General features: G+C 48.3%; 1 protein-coding gene across 1 annotated transcript in view; it reads left to right on the top strand.

Annotated features, from left to right (window-relative positions):
• Positions 1 to 27,394, top strand: part of prkci (protein kinase C, iota) — a 179,209-nt gene that overhangs the window by 88,109 nt on the left and 63,706 nt on the right. The window contains exons 3-6 of the mRNA XM_038817458.1: positions 350 to 439; positions 22,183 to 22,233; positions 24,267 to 24,352; positions 25,350 to 25,481. Coding sequence (XP_038673386.1) covers positions 350 to 439; positions 22,183 to 22,233; positions 24,267 to 24,352; positions 25,350 to 25,481 — 359 coding nt within the window. The remainder of the gene's footprint in view (positions 1 to 349; positions 440 to 22,182; positions 22,234 to 24,266; positions 24,353 to 25,349; positions 25,482 to 27,394) is intronic.

Genomic DNA, 27,394 nt, shown 5'->3' with positions numbered 1-27,394 from the left:
CTTTTTAGAGAGAATTGTGTTGCAAAAATAGAAAATACTGGACAATCTCAGCAGGACTGACAGCCTCTGTGGAGCGAGAAGGGAGCTAATGTTTTGAGTCTGAATTGGATTGGATTTTGTTTATTGTCACGTGTACCAAGGTACAGTGTAAAGTATTTTTCTGTAAAGGTGGGTGCTAGCTTTGACAAAGAGTCACCCAAACTTGAAACATTAGCTCTCTTATTTCTCCACATATGCTGTCAGACCTGCTGAGATTGTCCAGTATTTTCTGTTTTCGTTTCAGATTCCAGCATCTGCAGAAATTTGCTTTTATCTTGTATAAATTGTGTTGTTCTTCTTTACTGAACAGGTGACCCCTGCACTGTCTCATCCCAGCTGGAGTTAGAGGAGGCATTTCGGCTTTATGAGCTGAATAAGGATTCTGAGCTGATAATTCATGGTGAGGAGCAAATCTTTAAATTTTGTGGCAGTGTTAAGGAATTTTAAAGAAAAAATATTGGTTGTGTTGGATCAATGAATGAAATAATTATGTGTTTAATTAATAATAATAATTGAAACACTCCACTGGTGGGTGCGTTTGTAGCTTTCACTAGCTGCAAAATACACATGCATTTGCGGTTTTAGTTTCCTTAATTTAGAAGGATCATCTTCTGTTAACTTCATTTATTTTAGGTAGAGAAAACAGCTAATTGTGCCTGTGTTTTGAGAGAATAAGAAAGCAATATTTGTGAATATAAACATAATCCAATGGCAACATCAGACTCTTATATGGTAGAATGTGTATTAGACTATGTTCCTGCAGCTCCTGCACCTATCACTTGTAAAGAAACATTCCTTGCTTCCTCTGAGTTTGGATCAAACCCAGGTGCAGAGAGAAGTACCCTGTACACAATCCCGTGGACGGGTGGGGGGACAAACCAAGTTTGAGGCTTGTTATTTTTTGTTTAAATTTTGTTCTTTTTTTCCTGATCTAAAACACCACTCAAGCCAGAGAGAAAGCTGAAACCAGCCAAAAAGTGCGCCTTATCACTGCACCACACGTAAAAATAAAATGGCAAAAAAGTTTCAATGTTTCCATGGGCCTTGAATAACAGTGAAAGTGCGAATTGCAAAAGTTGGCTGTCCCTCGATTCTAGGATGGTATCTACTCGGGGCCATGAATTTCTGCCATGGCTCATCATGTAACTCAACAGATTAATTCTCGACCTGCACATCTTTGGATTAATGGGACAGGATGTGGCATAAGATAGTGGAATTCGGAGTCTAGAATTTGCTTCCTTCTCTGCCTCACCATTAAGAGGTTGTCATTCAAAGCATGATGCAGCTTGATGGGCTAATTATCGCCATTAGCAAACTCCCCATAGTCATTAATGCCAATGCTATCATGCTTCAATGAGAGCTTCAGAGTGTCTTTGAAGCCCTTCTTCGATCCTCCCTTGAAACACTGGTAATTTGAGTGTTGGGAAAACAGGACTTGGCTACGGTGTAAGATGTCTTTAGACAATGACCAATGGATATGCCAAGTGAGATAGACTATCCCAACCAACTCACTCCGGATTCTTGACTGTCTCTGACTTACAAGGGACAGACTCATGTTTTTTAATCAAGTCAGAGTTTAATCGTTATCACACAGAAATACAAAGTTAATACTTAACAACTGTAATAGCTATGCAACGAGACTCAGCTCTGATGGTTCATGTTTCCGAATTCTCTGGGGCACAGTCTTGCTCTTCCTGTGGTCTGCTTGTCTTTCTCTAGATGTGTGCCAGTGATAGCTTGTAGTTCCTTTCTCTTATGTAGGCCTACTTGTGACAAACATTATTATTATTATCCCCCCTTGAGAGACCATTACCATGCCATATTAGACCATAGTTCGTCCTGACCAATATGATTGGATTAAATTGAGGTTATTGGTAGTCCATGGACTCCCTATGCCACAACATGCAGACTCTTGCAGGTGCATCCTGTTTTTCCAAAGCTTCTAAGATTCACATTTCTGTTCATCGATCAACTTCTACAATTCTGCACTTTCACGTTCATCTTATCCTGCCTTTCTGCCAGCAAGCAGGCGCTAGAGTCTCCATCTGATCTTTCCCATTGTTTTCGTACAAAGGTTTTAGCAGAATATGACCTTGAAAATTAATTTGCAATGAAGTAAGCATTAACTTAAACAGACTTTGTTATGTTGGCGCGTTTAACATATTAGTTTAACTGTTTGAACTGTAGGAGTAGGCCTTTCAGACCTTCAAGCCTGCTGTGTCATTTAGTTAGATCAGGGTTTTCACAAACGTTTCCAGCCACAGAACCCTTTTGACTTCCCAAAAGTACTGACTGAACACCTAAGAAATATTTATTATGTTGAAGAGTTAAACCACAAAATATCGATTTGTTTTGTGCAATAGGTACAAACATGTACAAATAGTCGAAAGGCATTTCTATCTCTTATGTATACATTTATTCTAATCAAAAAGTTCTCTTATTTATCAACTACATGCATCTTACCTTTTTGTAATTTATGACGGGAGAAGTGATGCTGCTTCTTTTGATCACATTCATTTAATATTAGGAGTGCTGCTGGAGAGTTGGATTCTGATATCAGATACACACGCAGTCACACCCAAAAGAAGCACACTCACTCTCTTACGTGCACATTCACCTCTTTCTCCTTCATATCACAAACTCATGCACATACTCCCAGCTCTCGCTCGCACGCACCCACCTCTCTCTACACGCGGTCACACGTTTCCAACATTGACAAATTAACAGTTTCCACCGAAACTTATCATCTTACTTTGCAGTCCAAACTTGATATTGCAGAGTCTTAAAAAGAATGTTACAGAATGATTATCCTGATTCGGCCATAAAAAATCTACTAAACCCAATAGGGGATACAGCTTTCAACTATCTGGAAAAATCATGGACATTAGTCCTGGGGTAAGCTACTTTGATAGAATTATTATTTTTCAGGGTAAAACACTCCTGTTGCACAGCTAATTTGATGATTATCTCTTAATGTGTTAATGAGACGATGAAGAGCTACAAAGTTTGCACAATGCATATTGTTCATGCCTTTATTGGAGCACTTGTGTTCGCAGATATTTGCTGTTGTCTTTGTTACCTTGCTGGAGGAGGTTTTATCGTACTGGATCCTCCGTGTGTCTGCCATTCTGAGGAAGCAGTTTTTATACTGCCTGAAATTGTTACTTTGTGCATTCCATAATGCTATCAACACTTGTAGATCTCTAGTCTCTTCCTATAATTAACTTTGCCCAAATTTTAAAATTCCTTTTTTTTGGTTGCCTTCACTAGCAAGTCAGCCCTGATGGCAACTGTGTAAATCCCCAGAGTTTTGCAGTCAGGAAGAATTTAAAAAAATCATTGTGCTCTATTTCCACATCTCATTGTGGAAAGGAACATTTAGAGTAGACTATTTCCGGGGTCTTACTGTTGTAACAGTTTAGGTTTATGTAGTGTATTTAATGTAGTGAAAAATCCCATGGTGCTTCACAGGAGCAAGCGGAAGAGAAAATAAAAGGACAGTTGACCAAAATGTTGATCAAAGAAGTAGGAGCACATTAAGGAGGATTGAGAGTTAGTCAGGAAATTCCAGAGCATAAGGTCTTGGGTGCTGAAACAAAACCACCAGTGGTAGAGTGGTTAAAATTGAGAATGTGCAAGCAATCAGAAATGGGGAAATGCAGAGATATTTGAGAATTGTCTGACTGAAGAGAGTTTATAGAATTAGGGAGAAGCGAGGCCATGGAGACCTTTGAAGACAGACAATTTTAAAACAGAGGCATTGCTGAATCAGGAGCTAATGTAGGTCAGTTAACGGAACTGGGTGCAATGTAGGCAGCAGAATGTTGGGTATGCTTAATGCAGGGTGAAAGATGGGAGAATGGTCAGGAGAACAACGGAAAAGGGAAGTCTAGAAGTAACCAAAATAAAGATAACAATTCCAGCAGCAGATGAACTAAAGCGGGGTAGAGTTGGACAGTGACATGAGATGGAATTAGGCAGTCTTGATGATGCAGCGAATATGTGGCAGAAGCTTATCTGGGATCAGATGGAATGCCAAGGTTGCAAAAGGTGAGGGTCAGGCTCAGGTGGCTGCTTGGGGGAGGGATGGAGTTTATGGATGGTGCTTGGGTTGAAGCAAGGTGTCTTATCCATGCTTAAAAATTATTAAGTACCAATAGCATTCTACAATTTTTGGGGGGTTTGCTTACATTTGATGTTAGAAAATAAATCGTGGTTTCATTTGGAATTTTCATTGTGCAGCAAACATGCCTTTATTTAGAATTATCTTGATCCAGTCCTGGAGCATGATGCACATTTATTTTTAAATTGAGCTGGTATAACAAAAACCCTTGATGAATAGCTGAGGTAAAGCCCCCTTTATCCGAAAAATCATTAAATATCGGAGAGATGGAAAGGAAGAAGAAAACAAATTTGCTTTTATATTGTGCCTTTCATGACCTGAGGCCTGTTTCGTGGCACAAGGGTGTACATTGTATTCTTTCGTTTGAAGCTTAAATAGTGTGACTCATCTTGTTTAGCTGAGTTCTGTATAAAAGACAGAAAGCGCACTCAGTAAGCTTTGCGCAGGTGAAGGAGACACAGCCTGAGTGAGTGAGACACACCCAGAGTGGGAATTGGAACTTGGTAATTTGGTCAGTGTGGTAATTCGTCGCGGAGTGGGAGGAGGTGCTGTTTCCCTTTTGGTTCTGTTTCCTTCATTTTGCTTTGTAACTGGTAAAAAGCAGGGAGAGTTCCAGAGTGCATTCCAGGAAGCAGGGAAAAAACCAGGGAGCACCCTGGGAAGGTAGGTGATATAAAATCTTACCGCCAGGTTCCACGGCCTTCATTTTTGGGAGGGGGAGAGAGTAAGAGAGCCGGGGAGTAGCTTGGAAACAGGTAAGTGATAGATAGAACATAGAACATAGAACAGTACAGCACAGAACAGGCCCTTCGGCCCTCAATGTTGTGCCGAGCCATGATCACCCTACTCAAACCCACGTATCCACCCTATACCCATAACCCAACAACCCCCCCCACCTTACTTTTATTAGGACACTACGGGCAATTTAGCATGGCCAATCCACCTAACCCGCACATCTTTGGACTGTGGGAGGAAACCGGAGCACCCGGAGGAAACCCACGCACACAGGGGGAGGACATGCAGACTCCACACAGACAGTGACCCAGCCGGGAATCGAACCTGGGACCCTGGCGCTGTGAAGCATTTATGCTAACCGCCATGCTACCCTGCTGCCTTTAGATATTCTGCTATTCTGAGTGATCCGACTGGGGGGGATACCTGAAAAGTGATGTCACAGGAAAGCTGTGACCTGATTGGCTGGTCGGGCATCTGCACTAAATTTAAAAATTAAACATTGTTAAACTAATTAAACTTAATTAATTAGTTAATTAATTAATTAATTAAAATTTTGAGAGGTATCTAAGCCAGAGACCGGAGAGTACTGTATTTAGCATTTACATTTATAGTAGAAATCTAGTGCGAGGAAACATATAGCTCCGAGTAACTTTTTTAAAATTTTATTTACTAATTAATAAACGCAATTTCAATTAGAGGGGTGCAGTGCTCTGACTGTGAGATGTGGCAGGTACGGGAGGCTTCCAGCGTCCTGGATGGCTTCATCTGCAGAAAGTGCACCCAACTGGGGCTCCTCACAGACCGCATGGTTTGGTTGGAGCAGCAGTTGGATGCACTTAGGAGCATGCAGGCGGCGGAAAGCGTCATAGATAGCAGATATATAAATGTGGTTTCACCCAAGGTGCAGGCAGTCAGTGCAGGAATCCCCTGCGGTTGTCACCCTCTCGAACAGGTATACCCCTTTGGATACTGTTGGGGGGAATAGCCTATCAGGGAAAAACAGCAGCAGCCAGAGCAGTGGCACCACAGCTGGCTCTGATGTTCAGCAGGGAGGGTCAAAGCGCAGAAGAGCAATAGTCATCGGGGAATCTAGTCAGGGATACAGATAGGCGCTTCTGTGAAAGAGACTCCAGGATGGCATGTTGCCTCCCTGGTACCAGCATCCAGAATGTCTCAGAACGGGTAGCGGGCATTCTGAAGAGGGAGGGAAAACAGGCATAGGTCGTGGTACATATTTGTACTAACGACATAGGCAGGAAGGGGGATGGGGTCCTGCAGCAGGAGTTCAGGGAGCTCGGCAGAAAGTTTAAAGACAGGACCTCAAGGGTTGTAATCTCGGGATTGCTCCCTGTGCCATGTGCCAGTGAGGCTAGAAATAGGAAGATAGAGCAGCTAAACACGTGGCTAAACAGCTGGTGTAGGAGGGAGGGTTTCCGTTATCTGGACCATTGGGAGCTCATCCGGGGCAGGTGTGACTTGTATAAGAAGGACGGGTTGCATCTAAACTGGAGAGGCATAAATATCCTGGCTGCGAGGTTTGCTAGTGTCACACAGGCGGGTTTAAACTAGTATGGCAGGGGCGTGGGTACCGGAGCAATAAGTCAGAAGGTGAGAAAATTGAGGGAGAACTAGGAAATAGGGGCTGTTTAGCACAGGGCTAAATCGCTCGCTTTGAAAGTAGGCCAAGCAGGCCAGCAGCACGGTTCGATTCCCGTAACAGCCTCCCCGAACAGGAGCCGGAATGTGGCGACTAGGGGCTTTTCACAGTAACTTCATTTGAAGCCTACTCGTGACAATAAGCAATTTTCATTTTCATTTTTCAAATAGGGCCATTATGGCTCTGAGGAAGAGCAGACAGGGAGGTGTTGCTGAAAACAGCGGGTCTGGTGGCCTGAAGTGCATATGTTTTAATGCAAGATGTATAACAGGTAAGGCAGATGAATTTAAGAGCTTGGATTAGTACTGGGAACTATAATGTTGTTGCAATTACAGAGACCTGGTTGAGGGAAGGACAGGATTGGCAGCTACACATTCCAGGATTGTGATGCATCAGGTGGGATAGAGAGGGATGTAAAAGGGGTGGCGGAGTTGCACTACTGGTTAGGGATAATATCACAGCTGTACTGCGGGAGGACACCTCTGATGTCAGCGAGGCTATATGGGTAGAGATCAGGAATAAGAAGGGTGCAGTCACGATGTTGGGGGTTTACTACACGCCTCCCAACAGCCAGCGGGAGATAAAGGAGCAGATGACAGATTTTGGAAAGGAGTAAAAGCAACAGGGTTGTTGTGATGGGAGACTTTAACTTCCCCAATATTGACTGGGACGCACTTAGTACTAGGGGCTTGGACAGGGCAGAGTTTGTAAGGAGCATCCAGGAGGGCTTCTTAAAACAGTATGTAGATAGTTCAACTAGGGAAGGGGTTCTACTGGCCCTAGTATTGGTGAATGAACCCGGCCAGTTGGTAGAAGTTTCAGTAGGGGAGCATTTCGGGAACAGTGACCACAATTCAGTAAGTTTTAAAGTGCTGGTGGACAAGGATAAGAGTGGTCCTAGGGTGAATGTGCTAAATTGGGGGAAGGCAAATTATAACAATATTAGGCAGGAACTGAAGAACATAGATTGGGGGCGGATGTTTGGGGGGTAAATCAACATCTGACATGTGAGAGATTTTCAAATGTCAGGTGAAAGGAATTCAGGACCGGCATGTTCCTGTGAGGAAGAAGGATAAATACGGCAAATTTCGGGATCCTTGGATAACGAAAGATATTGTCGGCCTCATCAAAAAGAAAAAGGAGGCATTTGTCAGGGCTAGAAGGCTGGGCACAGACGAAGTCTGTGTGGAATATAAGAAAAGTTGGAAGGAACATAAGCAAGGAGTCAGGAGGGCTAAAAGGGGTCACGAAAAGTCATTGGCAAATAGGGTTAAGGAAAATCCCAAGGCTTTTTACATGTACATAAAAACCAAGAGGGTAGCCAGGGAAAGGGTTGGCCCACTGAAGGACAGGGGAGAGGAATCTATGTGTGGAGCCAGAGGAAATGGGCGAGGTATTAAATGAATACTTTGCATCAATATTCACCAAAGAGAAGGAATTGGTGGATGTTGAGTCTGGAGAAGGGTGTGTACATAGCCCGGGTCACATTGAGATCCAAAAAGACGAGCTGTTGGGCATCTTGAAAAATATTAAGGTGGATAAGTACCCAGGGCCTGATGGGATCTACCCCAGAATACGGAAGGAGGCAAGAGAGGAAATTGCTGAGGCCTTGACAGAAATCTTTGGATCCTCACTGTCTTCAGGTGGTGGACTGGAGAATAGCAAATGTTGTTCCTTTGTTTAAGAAGAGTAGCAAGGATAATCCAGGGAACTACAGGCCGGTGAGCCTTGCGCAGTGGTAAGGAAATTATTGGCGAGAATTCTTCGACACAGAATCTATTCCCATTTGGAAGCAAGTGGACATATTAGCGAGAGGCAGCATGGTTTTGTGAAGGGGAGGTCGTGTCTCACTAATTTGATAAGAGTTTTTCGAGGAGGTCACAAAGATAATTGATGCAGGTAGGGCAGTGGATGTTATCTATATGGACTTCAGTAAGGCCTTTGACAAGGTTCCTCATGGCAGACTGGTACAAAAGGTGAAGTCACACGGAATCAGAGGTGAGTTGGCAAGATGGATACAGAACTGGCTAGGTCATAGAAAAAAATGAAATGAAAATCGCTTATTGTCACAAGTAGGCTTCAATGAAGTTACTGTGGAAAGCCCCTAGTCGCCACATTCCGGCACCTGTTCGGAAGGCAGAGAGTAGCAATTGAAGGGTGCTTTTCTGATTGGAGGGCTGTGACTAGTGGTGTTCCGCGGGATCAGTGCTGGGACCGTTGCTGTTCGTAGTATATATCAATGATTTGGAGGAAAATGTAACTGGTCTGATTAGTCGAGAAAGGGCTGCCACCGCCGAAAGAACCCCTGTACCGACCCCCTCAGGGCAAATTTCATCCTCTCCAACTTGAGGAACCCAGCCATGTCGTTGACCCAGGTCTCCAAACTCGGGGGCCGCGTATCCCTCCACTGTAACAGAATCCTGCGCCGGGCTACTAGAGACGCAAAGGCCAGAATGCCGGCCTCTCTCGCCTCCTGCACTCCCGGCTCAGAAGCTACCCCAAAGATCGCGAGCCCCCAGCCCGGCCTGACCCTAGACCCAACCACTTCCGACAAAATCCCCGCCACCCCCTTCCAAAACCCCTCCAGGGCCGGACATGCCCAAAACATGTGGGTGTGGTTTGCTGGGCCACCCGAACACCTCCCACACCTGTCTTCCCTCCGAAAAACCGGCTCATCCTTGCCCCCGTCATGTGCGCCCTGTGCAGCACCTTCAGCTGAAGTAGGCTGAGCCGTGCGCAAGAGGAGGAAGAATTCACCCTCTCCAGGGTGTCCGACCACGTCCCATCCTCAATCTCTTCCCCTAGCTCTTCCTCCCATTTCGCTTTGAGCTCATCTACTGAGGCCTCCTCCTCCTCCTGCATCAGCTGGTAAATAGCCGAGATCTTTCCTTCACCGACCCACGTCCCCGAAAGCACCCTGTCCTGCACCCCCCTTGGCGGCAGCCGCGGAAACTCCGCCACCTGCCTCTTAACAAAGTCCCTGACCTGCATATACCTAAAAGCGTTCCCAGGGGGGAGGTTCCACTTCCCCACCAGCTCCTCCAGAGTCGCGAACTTCCCATCCAGGAAGAGATCCCCAAACTGTATAATGCCTGCCCTGTGCCAACTCCCAAATCCCCCACCCGTTCTCCCCGGCGCAAAATGGTGATTACCCCGTATCGGGGCCCAAACTGAGGCCTTCACTTCCCCCCTATTCCGCCTCCAGATTTTAAGGGGCACAACCACCACCGGACTCGTGGAGTACTTTGCCGGGGGGAGTGGAAGTGGGGCCGTCACCAAAGCCTCCAGGCTCGTAACCCCACAGGACGCTACCTCCAATCTCTTCCATGCGTCACCCTCCCCTTCCGTCACCCACCTGCGAATCATCGCCACGTTCGCTGCCCAATAATACCCCCACAGGTTGGGCAGCGCCAGGCCCCCTACCTCCCTTCTTCGCTCCAAAAATACACTCCTTACTCTCGGGGCCTTCCGCGCCACACAAACTCCAGAATCGACTTATTCACCCTTCTGATAAAAGCTTTCGGGATCAATATGGGAAGGCACTGGATAAGAAACAAAAACCTCGGGAGCACCGTCTTTTTAACCGATAGGACCCTGTCCGCCAACGAGAGCGGCAGCGCATCCCACCTCCTGAACTCTTGCTCCATCTGCCCCACCAGCTGCGAAAAGTTAAGCCCATGCATAGCCCCCTAGGTCCTAGCTACGTGGACCCCAAGATACCTTAACCTCCTCTCAGCCCTCTACAACGGAAGTTCCCCTATCTCCCTCTCCTGACCCCCCGGATGCAGGACAAACAGCTCGCTTTTCCCCACATTGAGCTTATATCCTGAAAAGTCCCCAAACTCCTCAAGTATCCTCAGCACCTCTGGCATCCCCTCAGCCGGGTCTGCGACATACAACAGCAGATCATCTGCATACAGCGGCAACCGGTGCCCCCCCGGCAGGGGCACCCCTGCCTTGTCCCTCTGGAAAGCCGAAAGTCCTCCGACCTCCTCCCATTCGTCACCACTCTTGCCACCGGAGAGCTGTACAGCAACCTCACCCAGCTGATGACCCCCTCACAATACCCAAACCTCCGCGACACCTCCCACAGATAACTCCACTCCACCCTATCAAAAGCTTTTTCCGCATCCATGGACGCCACTATTTCTGACTCCCCAGCCACCGGCGCCATCATCATGACATTCAGGAGCCCCCGCACGTTGGCATTCAGTTGTCTCCCCTTCACAAACCCCGTTTGGTCCTCATGAATCACCGTCGGGACCACATCTTCCACCCTCCTGGACAGCACCTTTGTCAACAACTTGACATCTACGTTAAGGAGCGAGATCGGCCTATAAGACCCACACTGAAGGGGGTCCTTGTCTCGCTTCAGGAGCAAAGAGATAATTGCCCTGGACATTGTCGGGGGCAGAGCCCCCCCTCCCTAGCCTCATTCAGGGTCCTCACCAGCAGCAGGCCCAGCAAATCTGAAAATGTCTTGTAAAATTCCACCGGGAACCCGTCAGGCCCCGGCGCTTTCCCTGTCCACATGCTCCCCAACGCCTCCACCAGCTCCTCGAACTCAATTGGGCCCCCCAAACCCTCCACCCACTCGTCCCCTACTCTTGGGAACTCCAAATTATCCAAAAAGCGGTCCATCCCGCCTGCTTCCCCGTGGGGTACCGCCCGGTAAAGCCCCTCATAAAAGGATCTGAACACCCCATTGATGTCCTTTCCACCCCACCTGCATCCGTGGCTCCCCCAATTTCTCTAGCTGCCTCCCGCTTCCGGAGCTGGTGAGCTAACACCGACTTGCCTTCTCCCCGTGCTCACACACCACCCCCTGTGCCCTCCTCCACTGCGCTTCCGCCTTACGGGTGGTTAAAATGTCGAACTCCGACTTCCGGTGGCAGTGATGCAGCAGTAAGCCACACATGTGGGAGCTCCCGTTTTAAAGAGATTTTTCGGCTCTTTTGAGAGCCCAAAACGGAAATTTTTCGACGTCTCCCGGTGGGGGAAGGTGTGCTGAACAACTTTCCCTGCAGTCCATGCCTCGAACTCGGAGTGGAAAGGTGGAAAAAACAGCAGCAGCTCCTCAGAAAAAACGGGGGAAGGGATCCAAGATGGCCACCGACAGAGCTCCAGAGGAGTGGAGACTCTGGGCCCAGAAACAACAAACTGATCTCCTGCGCTGCTTTAAAGAATTCAAGGATGAAGTACTGAGCTCTCTGCAGGAAACAAACAGAAGGCTGTCAGAGATTCAGTCCACCCAGGGTGCTGCCATCAGGAAGTTGCAGACGCAGGCCATTGAACGAGAGGAGGAGGCCGTGGTCCTCGTGAGTAAGGTGGAGGGGCACGAAGCACTCCACAAGAAGTGGCAGGAACGCTTCGAGGAGCTGGATCACCGCATGAGGCGGAAAAACCTGCGGATCTTGGGCCTTGCGGAGGGGCTAGAGGGATCGGACCTGACAGCCTATGTGGCTGTAATGCTGAATTCGCTAGTGGGGGCTGGGTCTCTCCATCTACCCCTGGAGCTGGAGGGAGCACACAGAGTACTGGCCAGGAGGCCTAAGGAGAATGAACCCCCGCGTGTGGTGCTGGTGAGGTTCCACCGGTTCAGTGATCGGGACGGCGTGCTGCGCTGGGCCAAGAAGGTGAAGAGCAGCAATTAGGAGAATGGGGTAGTGCGGATCTACCTGGACTGGAGTGCGGAGGTGGCTAAGCGGCGGTCCGGATTTAATCGGACGAAAGAGGTGCTTTATAGAAAAAAGATAAAGTTCGGAATGTTGCAGCCCGCGCGCCTGTGGGTAACTTATTCGGACCGGCACCATTATTTTGATTCCCCGGAGGAGGCGTGGGCCTTCGTGCGGACGGAGAAACTGGACTTGAACTAGGGGATGGGGGTTGCGAGGTCGGCTGTAAGATATTAGTGCTGGATTCGGCTGTTGCTGTGTTCTCTTTTTCTTCGGTTTTTTTCGTCTTGTTTTAGTACTTTTGCAATTTTGATATGGTTATTTACGGAGGGGTTGTTCTGCTATGTTTTTGTTTTTGTGCTTGGGGCATTGTTTGGGCTGTGTATTTTGCGGGGAGGGTCGGGGGGGTATGTTGTATTCTATGTCGGAGTGGGGGTATGGAGGGGGGCTGATATTTGGGAGCTGCGTCAGAAGGGTGTGGTGGGGCAGGGCGAAAGCGCGGGCTTTCCTCTGGTTTCCCGCGCTGCGGGGCTGGGGGGCGGGGACGGTGACGGGGGAGGTGGGGCCTTAACTGGTTCTTCCCCGCGCTGGAGCGGTGCCAGGAGGAGGGATAGATTGGGGGATGATCCCACTTCGGGAGGGGTCGGGCTATTGGCGGGAGTTTCCGGGGTCAGCAGAAGTTAGCTGACCCACGGAAGTACAATGGAGGACGGTTCGCGGCTGGGAGGGTTCCTAGCCTGGGGGGGAAGGGAGGGGGGGGGGGGGGGGGGGGAGAAGGGGAATACCGGGTTGCTGCTGGTAGGGTCAAGAAGGAGCTGGTGGGGGCTGGGGGGACAGAGGTGAGGGGTTGTCGCTATGGGGACGGGGTCGAGCAGGGGATGCTGGCCTGGGGCGGGCAGTCGACGGGCTATGGCTAGCCGACGGGGGAGGGGGGCGGGACGCCCTCTGATCCGGTTGGTCACCTGGAATGTGAGAGGGTTGAATGGGCCGGTGAAGCGGTCAAGGGTACTGGCTCACCAGGGGCAGCACGGTGGCCTAGTGGTTAGCACAACCGCCTCACGGCGCTGAGGTCCCAGGTTCTATCCCGGCTCTGGGTCACTGTCCGTGTGGAGTTTGCACGTTCTCCCCGTGTCTGCGTGGGTTTCGCCCCCACAACCCAAAAATGTGCAGAGTAGGTGGATTGGCCACGCTAAATTGCCCCTTAATTGGAAAAAATAATTGGCTAATCTAAATTTAAAAAAAAAAAAAGGGTACTGGCTCACCTGAAGCGGCTAAAGGCGGATGTGGCAATGCTTCAGGAGACCCACCTGAGGGTGGCGGACCAGGTCCACCTGAGGAAGGGATGGGTGGGGCAGGTTTTCCACTCGGGGTTGGATGTGAGGAACCGGGGAGTGGCGATTCTGGTGGGGAAAAATGTGTTGTTTGAGGCATCGGAGGTGTTGGCGGATAAGGGGGGTAGGTATGTGATGGTTAGGGGCAGGCTACAAGGAGAGAAGGTGGTACTGGCTAGTGTGTATGCCCCAAATTGGGACGATGCGGGCTTTATGAGGCGTATGTTGGGACGGATCCCGGATCTGGAGGCGGGAGGTCTGATCATAGGGGGGGACTTTAATACGGTGTTGGATCCTTCACTGGATCGGTCCAGCTCTAGGACGGGTAGGAGGCCGGCGGCGGCCAAGGTACTGAGAGGGTTTATGGATCAGATGGGTGGAGTGGATCCATGGAGGTTTGTGAGGCCGAGGGCACGTGAGTACTCTTTCTTCTCCCACGTACATAGGGTCTACTCTCGGATAGATTTCTTCGTGGTGAGTAGGGGACTGATTCCGAGAGTGGAGGAGGCCGAGTATTCGGCCATTGCAATCTCCGACCACGCTCCGCATTGGATAGAGTTGGAGATGGGGGAGGTGCGAGACCAACGTCCATTGTGGCGGTTGGATGTGGGGTTGTTGGCGGAGGAGGAGGTGTGTAGGAGGGTCCGGGCAAGTATTGAGGGGTACCTTGAGGTGAATGATACGGGGGAGGTTCAGGTGGGGATGGTCTGGGAAGCCCTGAAGGCAGTAATTCGTGGGGAGCTGATATCCATCCGGGCACACAGGGAGAGGAGCGAGAGGAGTGAGAGGGATAGACTGGTGGGAAAGATGCTGGAGGTGGACAGGAGGTATGCAGAGGCACCAGAGGAGGGACTGTTGGGGGAGAGGCGCAGCCTGCAGGCTAAATTTGATTTGCTGACCACTAGAAAGGCTGAGGCACAGTGGAGGAAGGCAAAGGGGCAGTGTACGAACATGGTGAAAAGGCGAGTAGGATGCTGGCTCATCAGCTCCGTAAGCGGGATGCGGCTAAGGAGATTGCTGGAGTGAGAGACAAGAGTGGGAATGTGGTGCGGAAGGGGGTAGAGGTGAATGAGGTCTTCAAGGACTTTTACGGGGAACTGTACCGGTCGGAGCCAACGGGGGAGAGGAGGGGAATGGAGAGGTTCCTTGACAGGCTTTCTTTCCCAAAGGTGCAGGAGGAGAAGGTGGACGGGCTGGGTGCGCCGATTGAGCTGGAGGAGCTAGTTAAGGGGATCGGGCAGATGCAGTCAGGGAAGGCACCGGGGCCGGATGGGTTCCCGGTGGAATTTTATAAAAAGTTCGTGGACCTAGTGGGCCCCTTGCTGGTGCGGACACTCAACGAAGCGTGGGAAGGGGGTCTTTGCCCCCGCGATGTCACGGGCGCTGATCTCGTTAATTTTAAAGAAGGACAAGGACCCCAGCAGTGTGGTTCATACAGGCCGTGGTTCATATCTCTCCTCAACGTGGATGCTAAGGTGCTGGCAAAAATCCTGGCCACCAGGATAGAGGACTGTGTGCCAGGGGTTGTGCATGAGGACCAGACAGGTTTTGTGAAGGGAAGGCAGCTGAACACGAATGTGCGGAGATTGCTGAATGCCATTATGATGCCGGCGATTGAGGGGGAGGCAGAGATAGTGGTGGCGCTGGATGCGGAGAAGGCCTTCGATAGAGTGGAGTGGGGCTACCTATGGGAGGTGTTGGGGCGGTTTGGATTTGGTGAAGGGTTCATTAGATGGGTAAGGCTGCTATATGAGGCCCCGATGGCGTGCGTGGCCACGAATAGGAGGAGGTCGGAGTACTTCCGGCTTTACCGAGGGACCAGGCAGGGTTGCCCCTTGTCCCCCTTGTTGTTTGCACTGGCAATCGAGCCGCTGGCGATGGCATTGAGAGATTCAGAGAGGTGGAGAGGCTTGGTGCGAGGTGGAGAGGAACATAGGGTGTCGTTGTATGCCGACGACCTGTTACTGTATGTGGCGGACCCGGTGGGAAGGATGCCGGGAGTGATGGAGTTACTAGCCGAGTTTGGGACCTTCTCAGGTTATAAATTAAACTTAGGCAAGAGCGAGGTGTTTGTGGTGCACCCTGGAGACCAGGAGGAAGGAATTGGTAGGCTCCCGCTTAGGCGGGCAGGGGAGAGCTTTAGGTACCTGGGGGTGCAAGTGGCCAGGGACTGGGGGACTCTCCACAAGCATAACTTTACCAGACTGGTAGATCAGATGGAGGAGGAGTTCAGGAGGTGGGACATGCTGCCATTGTCGTTGGCGGGGAGGGTGCAGTCCGTCAAAATGACAGTGCTTCCGAGGTTCTTGTTCCTTTTTCAGTGCCTGCCCATATTTATCCCCAGGGCCTTCTTTAGGAGAGTGACCGGCAGTATTCTGAGCTTTGTGTGGGCACATGGGACTCCGAGAGTGAGGAGGGTGTTCCTGGAGCGAGGAAGGGATAGAGGCGGGCTGGCGCTGCCCAACCTTCTGGGGTACTATTGGGCAGCCAATGTGTCAATGGTGCGTAAATGGGTGATGGAGGGGGGAGGGGCGGTGTGGAAAAGAATGGAGATGGCGTCATGTAGAGGTACGAGCCTGGGTGCCATGGTAACGGCACCGTTGCCGCTCTCCCCCAAGAGGGTTACCACGAGCCCGGTGGTGGCGGCGACCCTAAGAATCTGGGGACAGTGGAGACGGCATCGGGGGGAAACAGGGGGCTCGATGGAGGCTCCACTGGGTGGCAACCATCGGTTCATCCCGGGGAACACGGATGGGGGATTCAGGGGATGGCAAAGGGCGGGCATCAGCAAACTGAGGGACCTGTTTATTGGCGGGAGGTTTGCGGGCCTGGGGGAACTGGAAGATAAATTTGGCCTTCCCCAGGGGAACATGTTCAGATACGTGCAGGTAAAGGCGTTTGCTAGGCGACAGGTAGAGGGATTCCCTTTGCTGCCCTCGCAGGGGACGATGGACAGAGTGCTTTCGGGGGTGTGGGTAGGAGAGGGGAAGGTGTCTGACATCTATAAGGTAATGCAGGAGGTGGAGGAGTCATCAGTGGAGGAGCTGAAGGCTAAATGGGAGGAGGAACTCGGGGAGCAGATAGAGGACAGGACTTGGGCGGAGGCCTTGGAGAGAGTCAACTCTTCCTCCTCATGTGCGAGGCTTAGTCTCATCCAATTTAAGGTGCTGCACCGGGTCCGCATGTCCGGGACTAGGATGAGTAGGTTCTTCGGGGGTGAGGACAGGTGCACCAGATGTTCGGGGAGTCCTGCGAACCACGCCCATATGTTCTGGGCATACCCAGCACTGGAAGAATTCTGGAAGGGGGTGGCGGGGACGGTGTCGAGGGTGGTTGGATCCAGGGTCAAACCAGGGTGGGGACTCGCGATTTTTGGGGTTGGGGTGGAGCCAGGAGTGCAGGAGGCGAAAGAGGCCGGTGTCCTGGCCTTTGCGTCCCTAGTAGCCCGTCGAAGGATTCTGTTACAATGGAAGGATGCAAGGCCCCCAAGCGTGGAGACCTGGATCAGTGACATGGCGGGATTTATAAAATTGGAAAAGGTCAAATTTGCCCTGAGAGGATCAATACAAGGGTTCTATAAACGATGGCAGCCTTTTCTGGACTTCCTGGCTCAGAGATAGGTAACTGGGTCAATAGCAGCAGCAACCCGGGGGGGGTGCATTATTGTAGTGTTTATTCTGTAACTTTATAGTGTGTTAATTTACGTTGTTGTTAAAATGCTGGGTTGTTCATGGGGATGGGGCGAATGTATATGATTGTTAATATTATTGTTATTTTCGGTATTTTACTAAGGTGCGTTATTGTTGTATAAAATCAAAATTTCTCAATAAAAATTATTTTAAAAAAAAAAATGTCGAACTCCGCCTGGAGACTGCGCCGCTTCCTCAGAAGCCCCTCCCTCAGAAGCCCCTCCTTCGGGGTGTCTGCATATCTCCTGTCCACCCTGACCATCTCCTCCACTAGCCTCTCCCTCTCGACCCTCTTCTCTCTCTCCCCCCCCCCCCCCCCCCCCCCCCTCTCCATGTGCGCCCGAATAGATATGAGCTCCCCTCTAACCACTGCCTTTAGTGCTTCCCAAACCATCCCAACCTGCACCTCCCCGTTGTCATTGGTTTCCAGATACCCCTCTATACCCCTACGGATCCGCCCGCACACTTCTTCCTCTGCTAAAAGCCCCACATCCAACCTCCACAGCGGGTGCTGATCCTTCCCCTCCCCCAGCTCCAGGTCCACCAAATGTGGAGCATGATCAGAAATGGCTATCGCCGAATACTCCGTCCCCACCACTCTCGGGATCAGCGCCCTGCTAAGCACGAAAAAGTCAATCCGGGAATACGCCTTATGAACATGGGAGAAAAAGGAGAACTCCCTACCCCCCCGGCTCCAAAAACCTCCAAGGGTCCACCCCTCCCATCTGATCCATGAACCCCCTCAGCACCGAGGCCGCTGCCAGCTTCCTGCCCGTCCTAGACTTCGAGTGATCCAGAGCCGGATCTAGTACCGTGTTAAAGTCCCCACCCAGAATCAATCCTCCTGTCTCCGGGTCCGGGATCAGGCCCAGCATACGCCGCATGAAGTGCGCATCATCCCAGTTGGGGGCATAAACATTCACCAAGACCACCCGCTCCCCCTGAAGTCTCCCACTCACCATCACATATCGACCTGCACTATCCGCCACCACTTTGGACACAACGAACGACAGGCTCTTACCCACCAGAATTGGCACCCCACGGTTCTTTGCATCAAGCCCCGAGTGAAACACCCATCTTTTTCTTAGCCTCACCTGATCCGTAACCCTGAGGTGCGTCTCCTGGAGCATAGCCACATCCGCTCCCAGCCCCCTCCCAGCCCCCTCAAGTGAGCCAAGACCCGGGATCGCTTCACCGGACCATTCAGCCCCCTCACATTCCATGCGACCAACCGAACCCAAGGGGCCTTCCCTTTCCCTCTGCGCCGATCAGCCATAGCCCTTCCTCAACCCGCCACGTGCCCAGGGAACCTCCCAAGCCCGCTCCCCATGGTGGCAGACCCCCCCCTTTCACCATCCATTCCCTCACAGTCCTGCAGCAACAACCCCCCCCCCCCCCCCCCCCCCCCCCCAAAAGCTAGGGCCCCCCCAGCTGCGTTACCTCCAACACTATGCTTCCGTGAGTCAGCTGACTTCTGTTGACCCCGGCTACTCCCGCCATAACCATGACAACCCCCCCAGATGCTACACAGCTACCAATCCTTCCCTACCAACGCCGGCCCCGCCCCCAATTCCTCCGGCGCGGGAAGAAAGCCCCTCGACCCAACACGCTGGAAAAAGACGGACACATGGCCAATCAGGGCACCAACCTGCTCCCCAACCCACCAGTGGAAAAAACAAAACAAAGCACCACAATAAATAACCAACAGCCCCAAAAAACACCGAATGAACCCAAATAACCATAACCGAAAACAGCGAAAACAGCGAAAACAAACCGGAAACAACCATCAGCAAACACAGCCAATATAGGCGAAAGGATACCTAAGAGGGCAAAGCCTCCAAACAAAGTACATTTCCCCCCAGCCCTCCAGGCCTCAGTTCGAGCCCAAGTTTTCAGCCTGGACAAAAGCCCAGGCGTCCTCCGGAGAGTCAAAATAGAGCTGGCGGTCCTTGTACGTGACCCAGAGGCTAGCCGGCTGTAGAAGGCCAAACTTCACCCACTTCCTGTGGCGCACTCCCTTCGCTCGATTGAAGCCAGCTCTTCTCCTCGCCACCTCCGCGCTCCAGTCCTGAAAAATCCGAACGTCCGTGTTCTCTCACCTGCTGCTCCTCTCCTTTGCCCACCTCAACACGCGCTCACGGTCAACCAAGCGGTGAAAACGGACCAGCACCACCCTGTGCGGTTTGTTCGGCCTGCGCTTCCGCTGCAGTACTCAATGGGCGCCTTCCAGCTCCAGGGGACCACGAAATGACCCCGCACCCATCAGCGAGTTCAACATTAGGACCACATAGGCTGCCAAATCCGAACCTTCCAGCCCCTCCGGGAGGCCCAAAACCTGTAGATTCCTTCGGCGGGAGCGGTTCTCCATCTCCTCTATCCTCGCCTGCCATTTCTTATGCAGTGCCTCGTGCGACTCCACTTTCACTGCCAGGCCCAAAAGCTCATCCTCATTCTCCGAAGCCATGTGCCGCAGCTCCCGAATCTCCACGGCCTGAGCCGTCTGAGTCGCCACCAGCTTGTCCAGCGAGGCCTTAAACGGCTCCAAAATCGCGGCTTTGAGCTCCTTGAAGGAGCGCTGAAGCAGCTCCTGCTGCTCCCGCGCCCACTGCTGCCACGCTGCTGCTGCTTCCCCGCCCGCTGCCATCTTGCCTTTTCTGCCTCTCGCCGTTCTCTGAGGTAAAACCGAGTTTTGGACTGCTCCACTGAGAGTCCAGTCCATCCACTGGCCGCTGGGCACACTAGCTGTGTTTCCCCCCGGGGAAAAGTTGAAACAGCGCCGTTGCGGGCTCTTAAAAGAGCCCGAAAGTCCAAAAACAGCGGTGCTGCCGAACGTGCGGCTTAGCTCCGCATTGCCGCCACCAGAAGCCGTATAGAACCTTAGTTAGGCCACACTTGGAGTATAGTGTTCAATTCTGGTTGCCCCACTACCAGAAGAATGTGGAGGTTTTAGAGGGGGTGCAGAAGAGATTTACCAGGATCTTGCCTGGTATGGAGAGCTTTAGCTGTGAGCAGAGGTGGAATAAACTTGGTTTGTTCTCACTGGAACCAAGGAGGCTGAGGGGCGATCTGATAGAGGTCTACAAAATTATGAGTGGCACAGACAGAGTGGATAGTCAGAGGCTTTTCCCCAGGGTAGAGGGGTCAATTACTAGGGGGCATAGGTTTCAGGTGCGAGGGGCAAGGTATAGAGGAGATGTGCAAGGCAAGTTTTTTTTACACAGAGGGTAGTGGGTGCCTGGAACTCGGAGGTGGTGGAAGCAGGGATTATAGTGACGTTTAAGGGGCATCTTGACAAATACATGAAAAGGATGGGAATAGAGGGATACGGACCCCGAAAGTGTGGAAGATTTGAGTTTAGACGGGCAGCATGTTCGGCGCAGGCTTGTATGTCCGAAGGGCCTGTTTCTGTGCAGTACTTTTCTTTGTTCTTTGAACTGTAAGAAAGTGGACGCAAGGTTACAGGGCTGTGGAGAGAGAGTGGGGCAATCTAAGCAAAGTGATTGCACAGATATAATAAGTTGAATGACTTCTTTCTGTGCTGTAAGACAATCTTCTGTTCAATGTGATTGCTGACTCCTGGGTTTGACGTTGTGTTACCACAGATGAATTATCTCACTTTATTTTTTTTAAAATTTAGAGTACCCAATTAATTTTTTAGAATTAAGGGGCATTTAGCATGGCCAATCGACCTAGCCTGCACATCTTTGGGTTGTGGGGGCGAAACCCATGCAAACACGGGGAGAATGTGCAAACTCCACATGGGCAGGATTGAACCTGGGACCTCGGCGCCGTGAGGCAGCAGTGCTAACCACTGCACCACCCTGCTGCCCAGAATTATATTGCTTTAATGTTGGCCTTTTCTGTAATGAACAATCAGGATTTGTGATATGTTTTATGGAATGCCTTTGGATGTTTTCTGCATTTAAAAGTACTGCATAATGCAAGTTTTATGTGGAACATACCCCATTACAGGAAGGTAGTGCATAGACCAATCCTAGAAACTAGGATCCAGACAGGTTCCCCTTGAGTTTAGAGTTCCAAATTATGTTTGTTTTCCTCTTGTGTGAATCCTTGTACCTGCTACCTGCTCCAGTCATGTATGCTGCCACTCGTCAATAAATGATGTGTATGAAGGACACCGATCTGTTCTTCAGATTTCCATTTTTCAGCGGAGAATAGGAAGTTCTTGTGTGGGGAATGCAATTAAGAAGCATTCATAATTGTAAATGTGTGACAGATCAGCAGATATATGTTAATGTACTACTCATACTCAAGGCAGCAAAGATCAAACACAAATAAATTAAATCCTGGGCCTTTCATATTTGGAGAACACAGACATGTTTTCTTGGGATAAGAATTTGGTGACTCAGCCTTTGTAAGCTCCTCCCCCAAGATTCTGGATATTTTATCTGATATTTCTAGAAAAATCACCGATTTTTTTAATGACAAGTATTAAGATTTCATTAGAAATAGTTAATAGAAGAAATCTTAGCAAATTTGTTTGTGATATTGCTGCATATGAATATTAGAGGTTTTGCATTCTCCCCTCTCAGCAACCCCCCCCCCTTCCCCTCACCACCACCACCACCACCATCTGTTACACAGCTTCATCACATTACATGCTGAGTATGTTTCACACTTACTGAATCACAGCCCCAAAATTCAGTGACTGTGTTACACCCTCCTCCAAAATCTAGGAGTAGGATGTGCTAAACTATTTGTACAAATTGAAAGTGAAGTAGGATTAGCTCCTAAATATTTAATGTAAGAGCTGGTCAGATAAAGAAGTTAAGATATCTCATTGAACTACCCTGTGACATGGAGCATTGGCCCCTGAACCACCACATCATCACGCTAGACTGCCTAATTGAGCATTTATGTATAATCAACACGATATGTGCCTCTGATATTGACTTGATTTTCATCTTCACAGTGTTTCCCTGTATACCAGAACAACCAGGAATGCCCTGTCCTGGGGAAGACAGTAAGTATTTCTAATTTTCCTTTGTGTTTTGACTGCTTTCTCTGGTGTCTATTTGCACCGTGAATTCATAAAATCAATTATTAGCCAAGTCCCATTGAATATTGATGATTTTTCACTGATTTTTTTCCCTTCCTTAAGAGAGCGAATCGCACAGCCAATGTTGCAGGTCACTTAATTGTGGGAGGCATTACAACCAGATTTGCTGGTTCTGGGCCCTCGGTAGAAATCAGTGGTTTCCAATTCAGAGCAGGAACCTCTGGTTAGCTTATGTTTTCTCCCCTCCCATGCACAGTGAAGACCGACTACACTGTGCCCTATCACTATCACAGCTTAGACCGAGGATCATATCTGGGATAATTTCTATGCATTTTCATAAGTTATAAATATCATAAAACAGGTCACCTTTCAAATTGTAATTCTTGACTAATCTGTACAAATGGTTTTGTGGGAAGTCTTGATTTGGAGAGCTTGCTGAAGAAATTCTTAAAATGTGTGAAAATGCTAGTCTGCCTCCAGTGCATAATCGTGTGTGTGTCGCCTAGACAGACCAATAAAAAAAAAACCTGTCGCATCAGACTGATATTTTATTCTGCCTGCAGTTTTTTAAAAAAACGAATAGCTCTGGATAAAGTTGTCCAACATAAACTTTAGCAGATCATGTGGAAATTCATTTTCCCACTTTTCTGGTGCGATCATTAATATGGTTTACTTTTCACTGCAGATACCATTGTGTCGATGGATGTTCATGAGACTCCTATTTTGACAAGATTGTAACAGCTCACATATATTTGTAACAAAACTGTATCACATTTTTTGTTAATTATATGACAGACTCAGTAACCTCATGTTTGGTTCCTGAACAAATTGGAATGTAGTTTTGTGGTTCCTAGTTCAGCTCTAAAAATGGGTTAAATTTTGCTTCAGTAGCCATTACGACTTTGACTACCAAGAGGGTTCAGCCCACGACAACTTATTCATCCGGGAAGAATTGCATTACTCTGATCATAATGCCCATCCATATTTTCAATGATAGCAAGAATGTAGCGTCCATTAATGTGTGAAGAACTCCATTCAAAATTTTGACTACCCTGAATGTAAAGAACTACGCCTTGTAATTTTTCTAAATTTGGACTTTGCTAATTTGAATTGGTTTGTCCTGCTTAAGTAGAGCTCACGATTTACCGTTTACCTCTAAGGTTGCTTGTCAGTTGACTTCTGCTTTGGCTGAAAAGTCCAAGTTGCATCTGGTTTTCCTGATGCACTAAGATGTGCCATGGAGAGCATCCTATCCGGCTGCATCACAGCCTGGTATGGCAACTGCTCAGTCCAAGATTGCAAGAAACTGCAGAGTATGGTGCACTGAGCCCAACGTATCACACAAGCTTGCCCTTCCATTGATTCTGTCTATACCTCCCGCTGCCTCAGGAAGGCAGACAGCATTGTTAGAGTCCCCTCACAGCCAGGCATTGCCCTCTTCCAGACCCTTCCATCAGGCAGAAGATAGAGAAGTATGAGGACCCGCACATCCAGACATAGGAGCAGCTTCTTCCCCACAGCTAGTAGACTCCTCAACCGCTCTCCCTTGACTGATCTGTTCCCTGTAAGAACACTATTCACGACGCCCTATGCTGCTCTTGTTTGGCCCCTGTTCCACAATCACTATTTGTTGATGTACCATTTGTCAATGTGCTCTGTCGATTTATTCTTTTGTCTACTATGTACGTACTGTGTACGTTCCCTTTGCCTCAGAAAAATACTTTTCACTGTACGTCGGTACATGTGACAATAATTATCAATCAATCAGTTAAGTTGAGTTCAGGCGGATGACAAATTAGTGTTGCGATAGGCCCAGTTTGGCCCTGCGATCTATACACTGAATAATCAATGCTGATGAATATTTTTGTATTTCAAGATTTATCACTTTCCTGGGATATAAAAGAATAATCATACAGTTTAATTTGTTCATGTAACTAGGTTGTAACCATGTCTCCAGTTTGTTTTATTTTGTTTCAGTTTTTTAATCATTTTTGCAGAGTCTATTTACCGACGGGGTGCTCGGCGCTGGAGAAAGCTGTATTGTGTAAATGGACATACTTTCCAAGCCAAAAGATTCAACAGAGTGAGAACAACTGTTACCTTTTTGTTTCAATGTGTTCATCAAGGTCAGTGCCAGGGAATGTAATACTTGTTCCATTTTTGACACCTATCATCAGGTGCTCACAAATGAGGTGAAACCTGGATTAAAGCTAGTTCTGTGCAATTACTAGGGACAGCAGCAGGGTTCAGCAGCAATTAATACCAATCACAAGTAGTCATAAAATCTTGAGATCAGAATTTATACAGCACATATACAGGAGCTAAATTCCATGGTTCATTAATGAAGGACTCTCTAAATGGATCGTTTGAGAAATTAATACTGAGACTTGTCCAGGAATGGGCACTTTCTGATCAAAGTACTTACACCTGCCCTTTCTCCATGACACATAGCTTTGCTATCATTCTTCATTTTCTGATTCTGTCCAAAACCTTGTTTGGGCTTGTACAAGGTTGTAGTTCAGCACATCTTATTAAATTCTTCATAGGTTATATCATATCTCTTTGCAGAAAAGGCCTGCCCAGACCCTTGATTTATGTAAGAATCTGCAACCCATGCACAATAAAAGGACAAAGTGAACCTCCAAAGTTTTTAGAGAACAGGATATTTCATAATGCACAGCATGTTGCCACCACTGTGCACAGACACAATGAAGAAAAGATAGTTCCCTAGAACAAAGGGGAAGACTATGGGAATAGAAAGCACTTGAGAGTCCAGAATAGATGAGGGGAATGGGGGCAAGACCAGAAGCAGATAGGTGTGCTCCCATATTCGCTACATTTCCATCGGTTGCAGGAATTGGGTGAAATATTTCCTCACTTCCCTCTCATGCTCCTTCTCACTTTCAAGTCCAAAACAGTGGCCTAAATTTCTAGTCTTATAAAAAGTATACATGTTATTTTAGAGTATGAGCAGGAAGATTTGTTGTGTTTTAATGAAAAATTACTATAACCAAAGAGTTTGGTTTGTGCTGAACATTAAACCCTTAATTAAGTTTATTTTCTTGCTCTCTCCTTCACAGCGTGCACACTGTGCATTTTGTACTGATCGGATCTGGGGCCTAGGTCGTCAAGGCTATAAATGCATCAACTGTAAGCTTCTGGTCCACAAGAAATGTCACAAACTGGTTACAATTGAATGTGGACGTCATGTAGTGAGTCTTTCTTTATTCTTTAAAACGTTTGAATTTCTAATTTTGTTTATAGTGAGGAAAATGGTTCCATTGAAAATATTGGCATTGGCTGAGGTGTGTTAGAATTTGCAGTGTAACTTTATTTTGGAAATAAATTTATTACAAGATAAAGTATAATGTTTTGTCTGAAACCATCCGTTGGTACCTGTTCTGAAAAAGGGCCTTATGGAGAGGAATGGTTACGGCCATAAAATGTACTTACCTTTCTCTTTCCGATGCTGACCTATCGTGTGTTTGTGACTTTTCTTTTTTTAATCTCTGGTGTATTCATTTTCTCAAGACGTCACCCCATACTACTTGCTGTTTGTCGTTCTGTTTTGAGTTGGAGAAATGATTCTGTTCAGCACAGAAATAGGCAGCTACCGGTCCAGTTTTTCTTTTAAAGATGGTTTAGCACTCGTAAATGGCCGCCTTTTTTACATACTGTATGTGAAAAGGATTGCTTTTGTATGAGAAGAAGGCATGATTTCTATATTAGTTGTAACTGAATAAAGAAACTTCAATGCTTAAGTTCATTGAGTAGTTGCAAACAATGTACTTTTGAATGAGCGAATGACCAATACGTAACTGTGGTGTAGAAACAGAAGAAGGCCATTCAACCCCTTAAGGTGGTTCCAACATTCGGTTAGGTCATAGCTATTTTGTACCTTAACTTCATCTCAGTTGATTCCCCAGCTGCAACAGCACCTTTGGAGGAGAGAGAGTTCCAGATTTCCACTACACTTTATGTGAAATAGTGCTTCCTGAAGTGGCAAGGACATGCTTTCTATCTATTCATATCAATAATAATATAATAATAATCGCTTATTGTCACCAGTAGGCTTCAATGAAGTTACTGTGAAAAGCCCCTAGTCGCCACATTCCGGCACCTGTTCGGGGAGGCCGGTACGGGAATTGAATTCGAGCTGCTGGCCTGGTTCTGCATTACAACCCAGTTGTTTAGCCCACTGTGCTAAACCAGCCCCTACTGTGCTAAACCAGCCCCTAATGCCTTTAATTACATCACCCGTAATCTTATGTATTCAAGAAATTTTAAGTTTAATTTACACAATCTGCCCTCATAATAGAACCAAGGGACCATTATGATGCAAAAAGAGGACAGTCAGTCCATCTTTCTACGCCGGCCACAAAATGAAACTAGCTACACATTTTGATCCCATTTTCCAGCACCTGGCCCGTAGCCTTGCAGGTTACAGCACTTCAGATACAGATCCAGGTACCTTTTAAATGAGTTGAGCATTTCAGCCTCAACTACCTATGCTATATCTCACTTCACTTGTTTATGAATGGTCTCCTATTATTAAGTAGTGAATTCCAGATGGCCACCATCTTCTGGGTGAAAAAGGTTCCACACATGTCCCCTCTAATCCTTTTGCCAATCTACTTAAATCTTATCCCCAGGTAATTGACCTCTCAGTTAGGAGAAACAAATAGTTCTTGTCCACCCTGTCTAGGCCCCTCATAATTTTGTACACCTCAATTATTACGTCACCCCTTAACCTTCTCTGCTCTAAGCAAAACAACCCTAGCCTATCCAATCCCTCCTCATTATTGCAGTTTTCCAGCTCTAATAACAATCTTGCAAATCTTCTCTGCACACTCTCCAGAGCAGTGATGTCCTTTCTGTAATGTGGTGACCAGAATTGTAGATAGAATTCCAGCTGTGCTCTAACCTAATTTAATCTTTTAGCCCCGGTATCATTCCAGTGAATCCGGGCTACACTCACTCCAAGGCCAAAATATCCTTCCTGAGGTGTCTTCAATCGCCTTGGTTTCTCCAATACTTCATTTTTATTCGCATTAAATCTAGCCAGTTCCATCGCATGATTTACTTCTCGTTTTTCTTGTATCACTGGAACCTCATCCAATGTAAA

The sequence above is a fragment of the Scyliorhinus canicula genome, chromosome 13 (genome assembly GCF_902713615.1).
Source record: "Scyliorhinus canicula chromosome 13, sScyCan1.1, whole genome shotgun sequence".
Lineage (NCBI taxonomy): Eukaryota > Metazoa > Chordata > Chondrichthyes > Carcharhiniformes > Scyliorhinidae > Scyliorhinus > Scyliorhinus canicula.
This window is presented reverse-complemented; position numbering and strand designations above follow the sequence as displayed.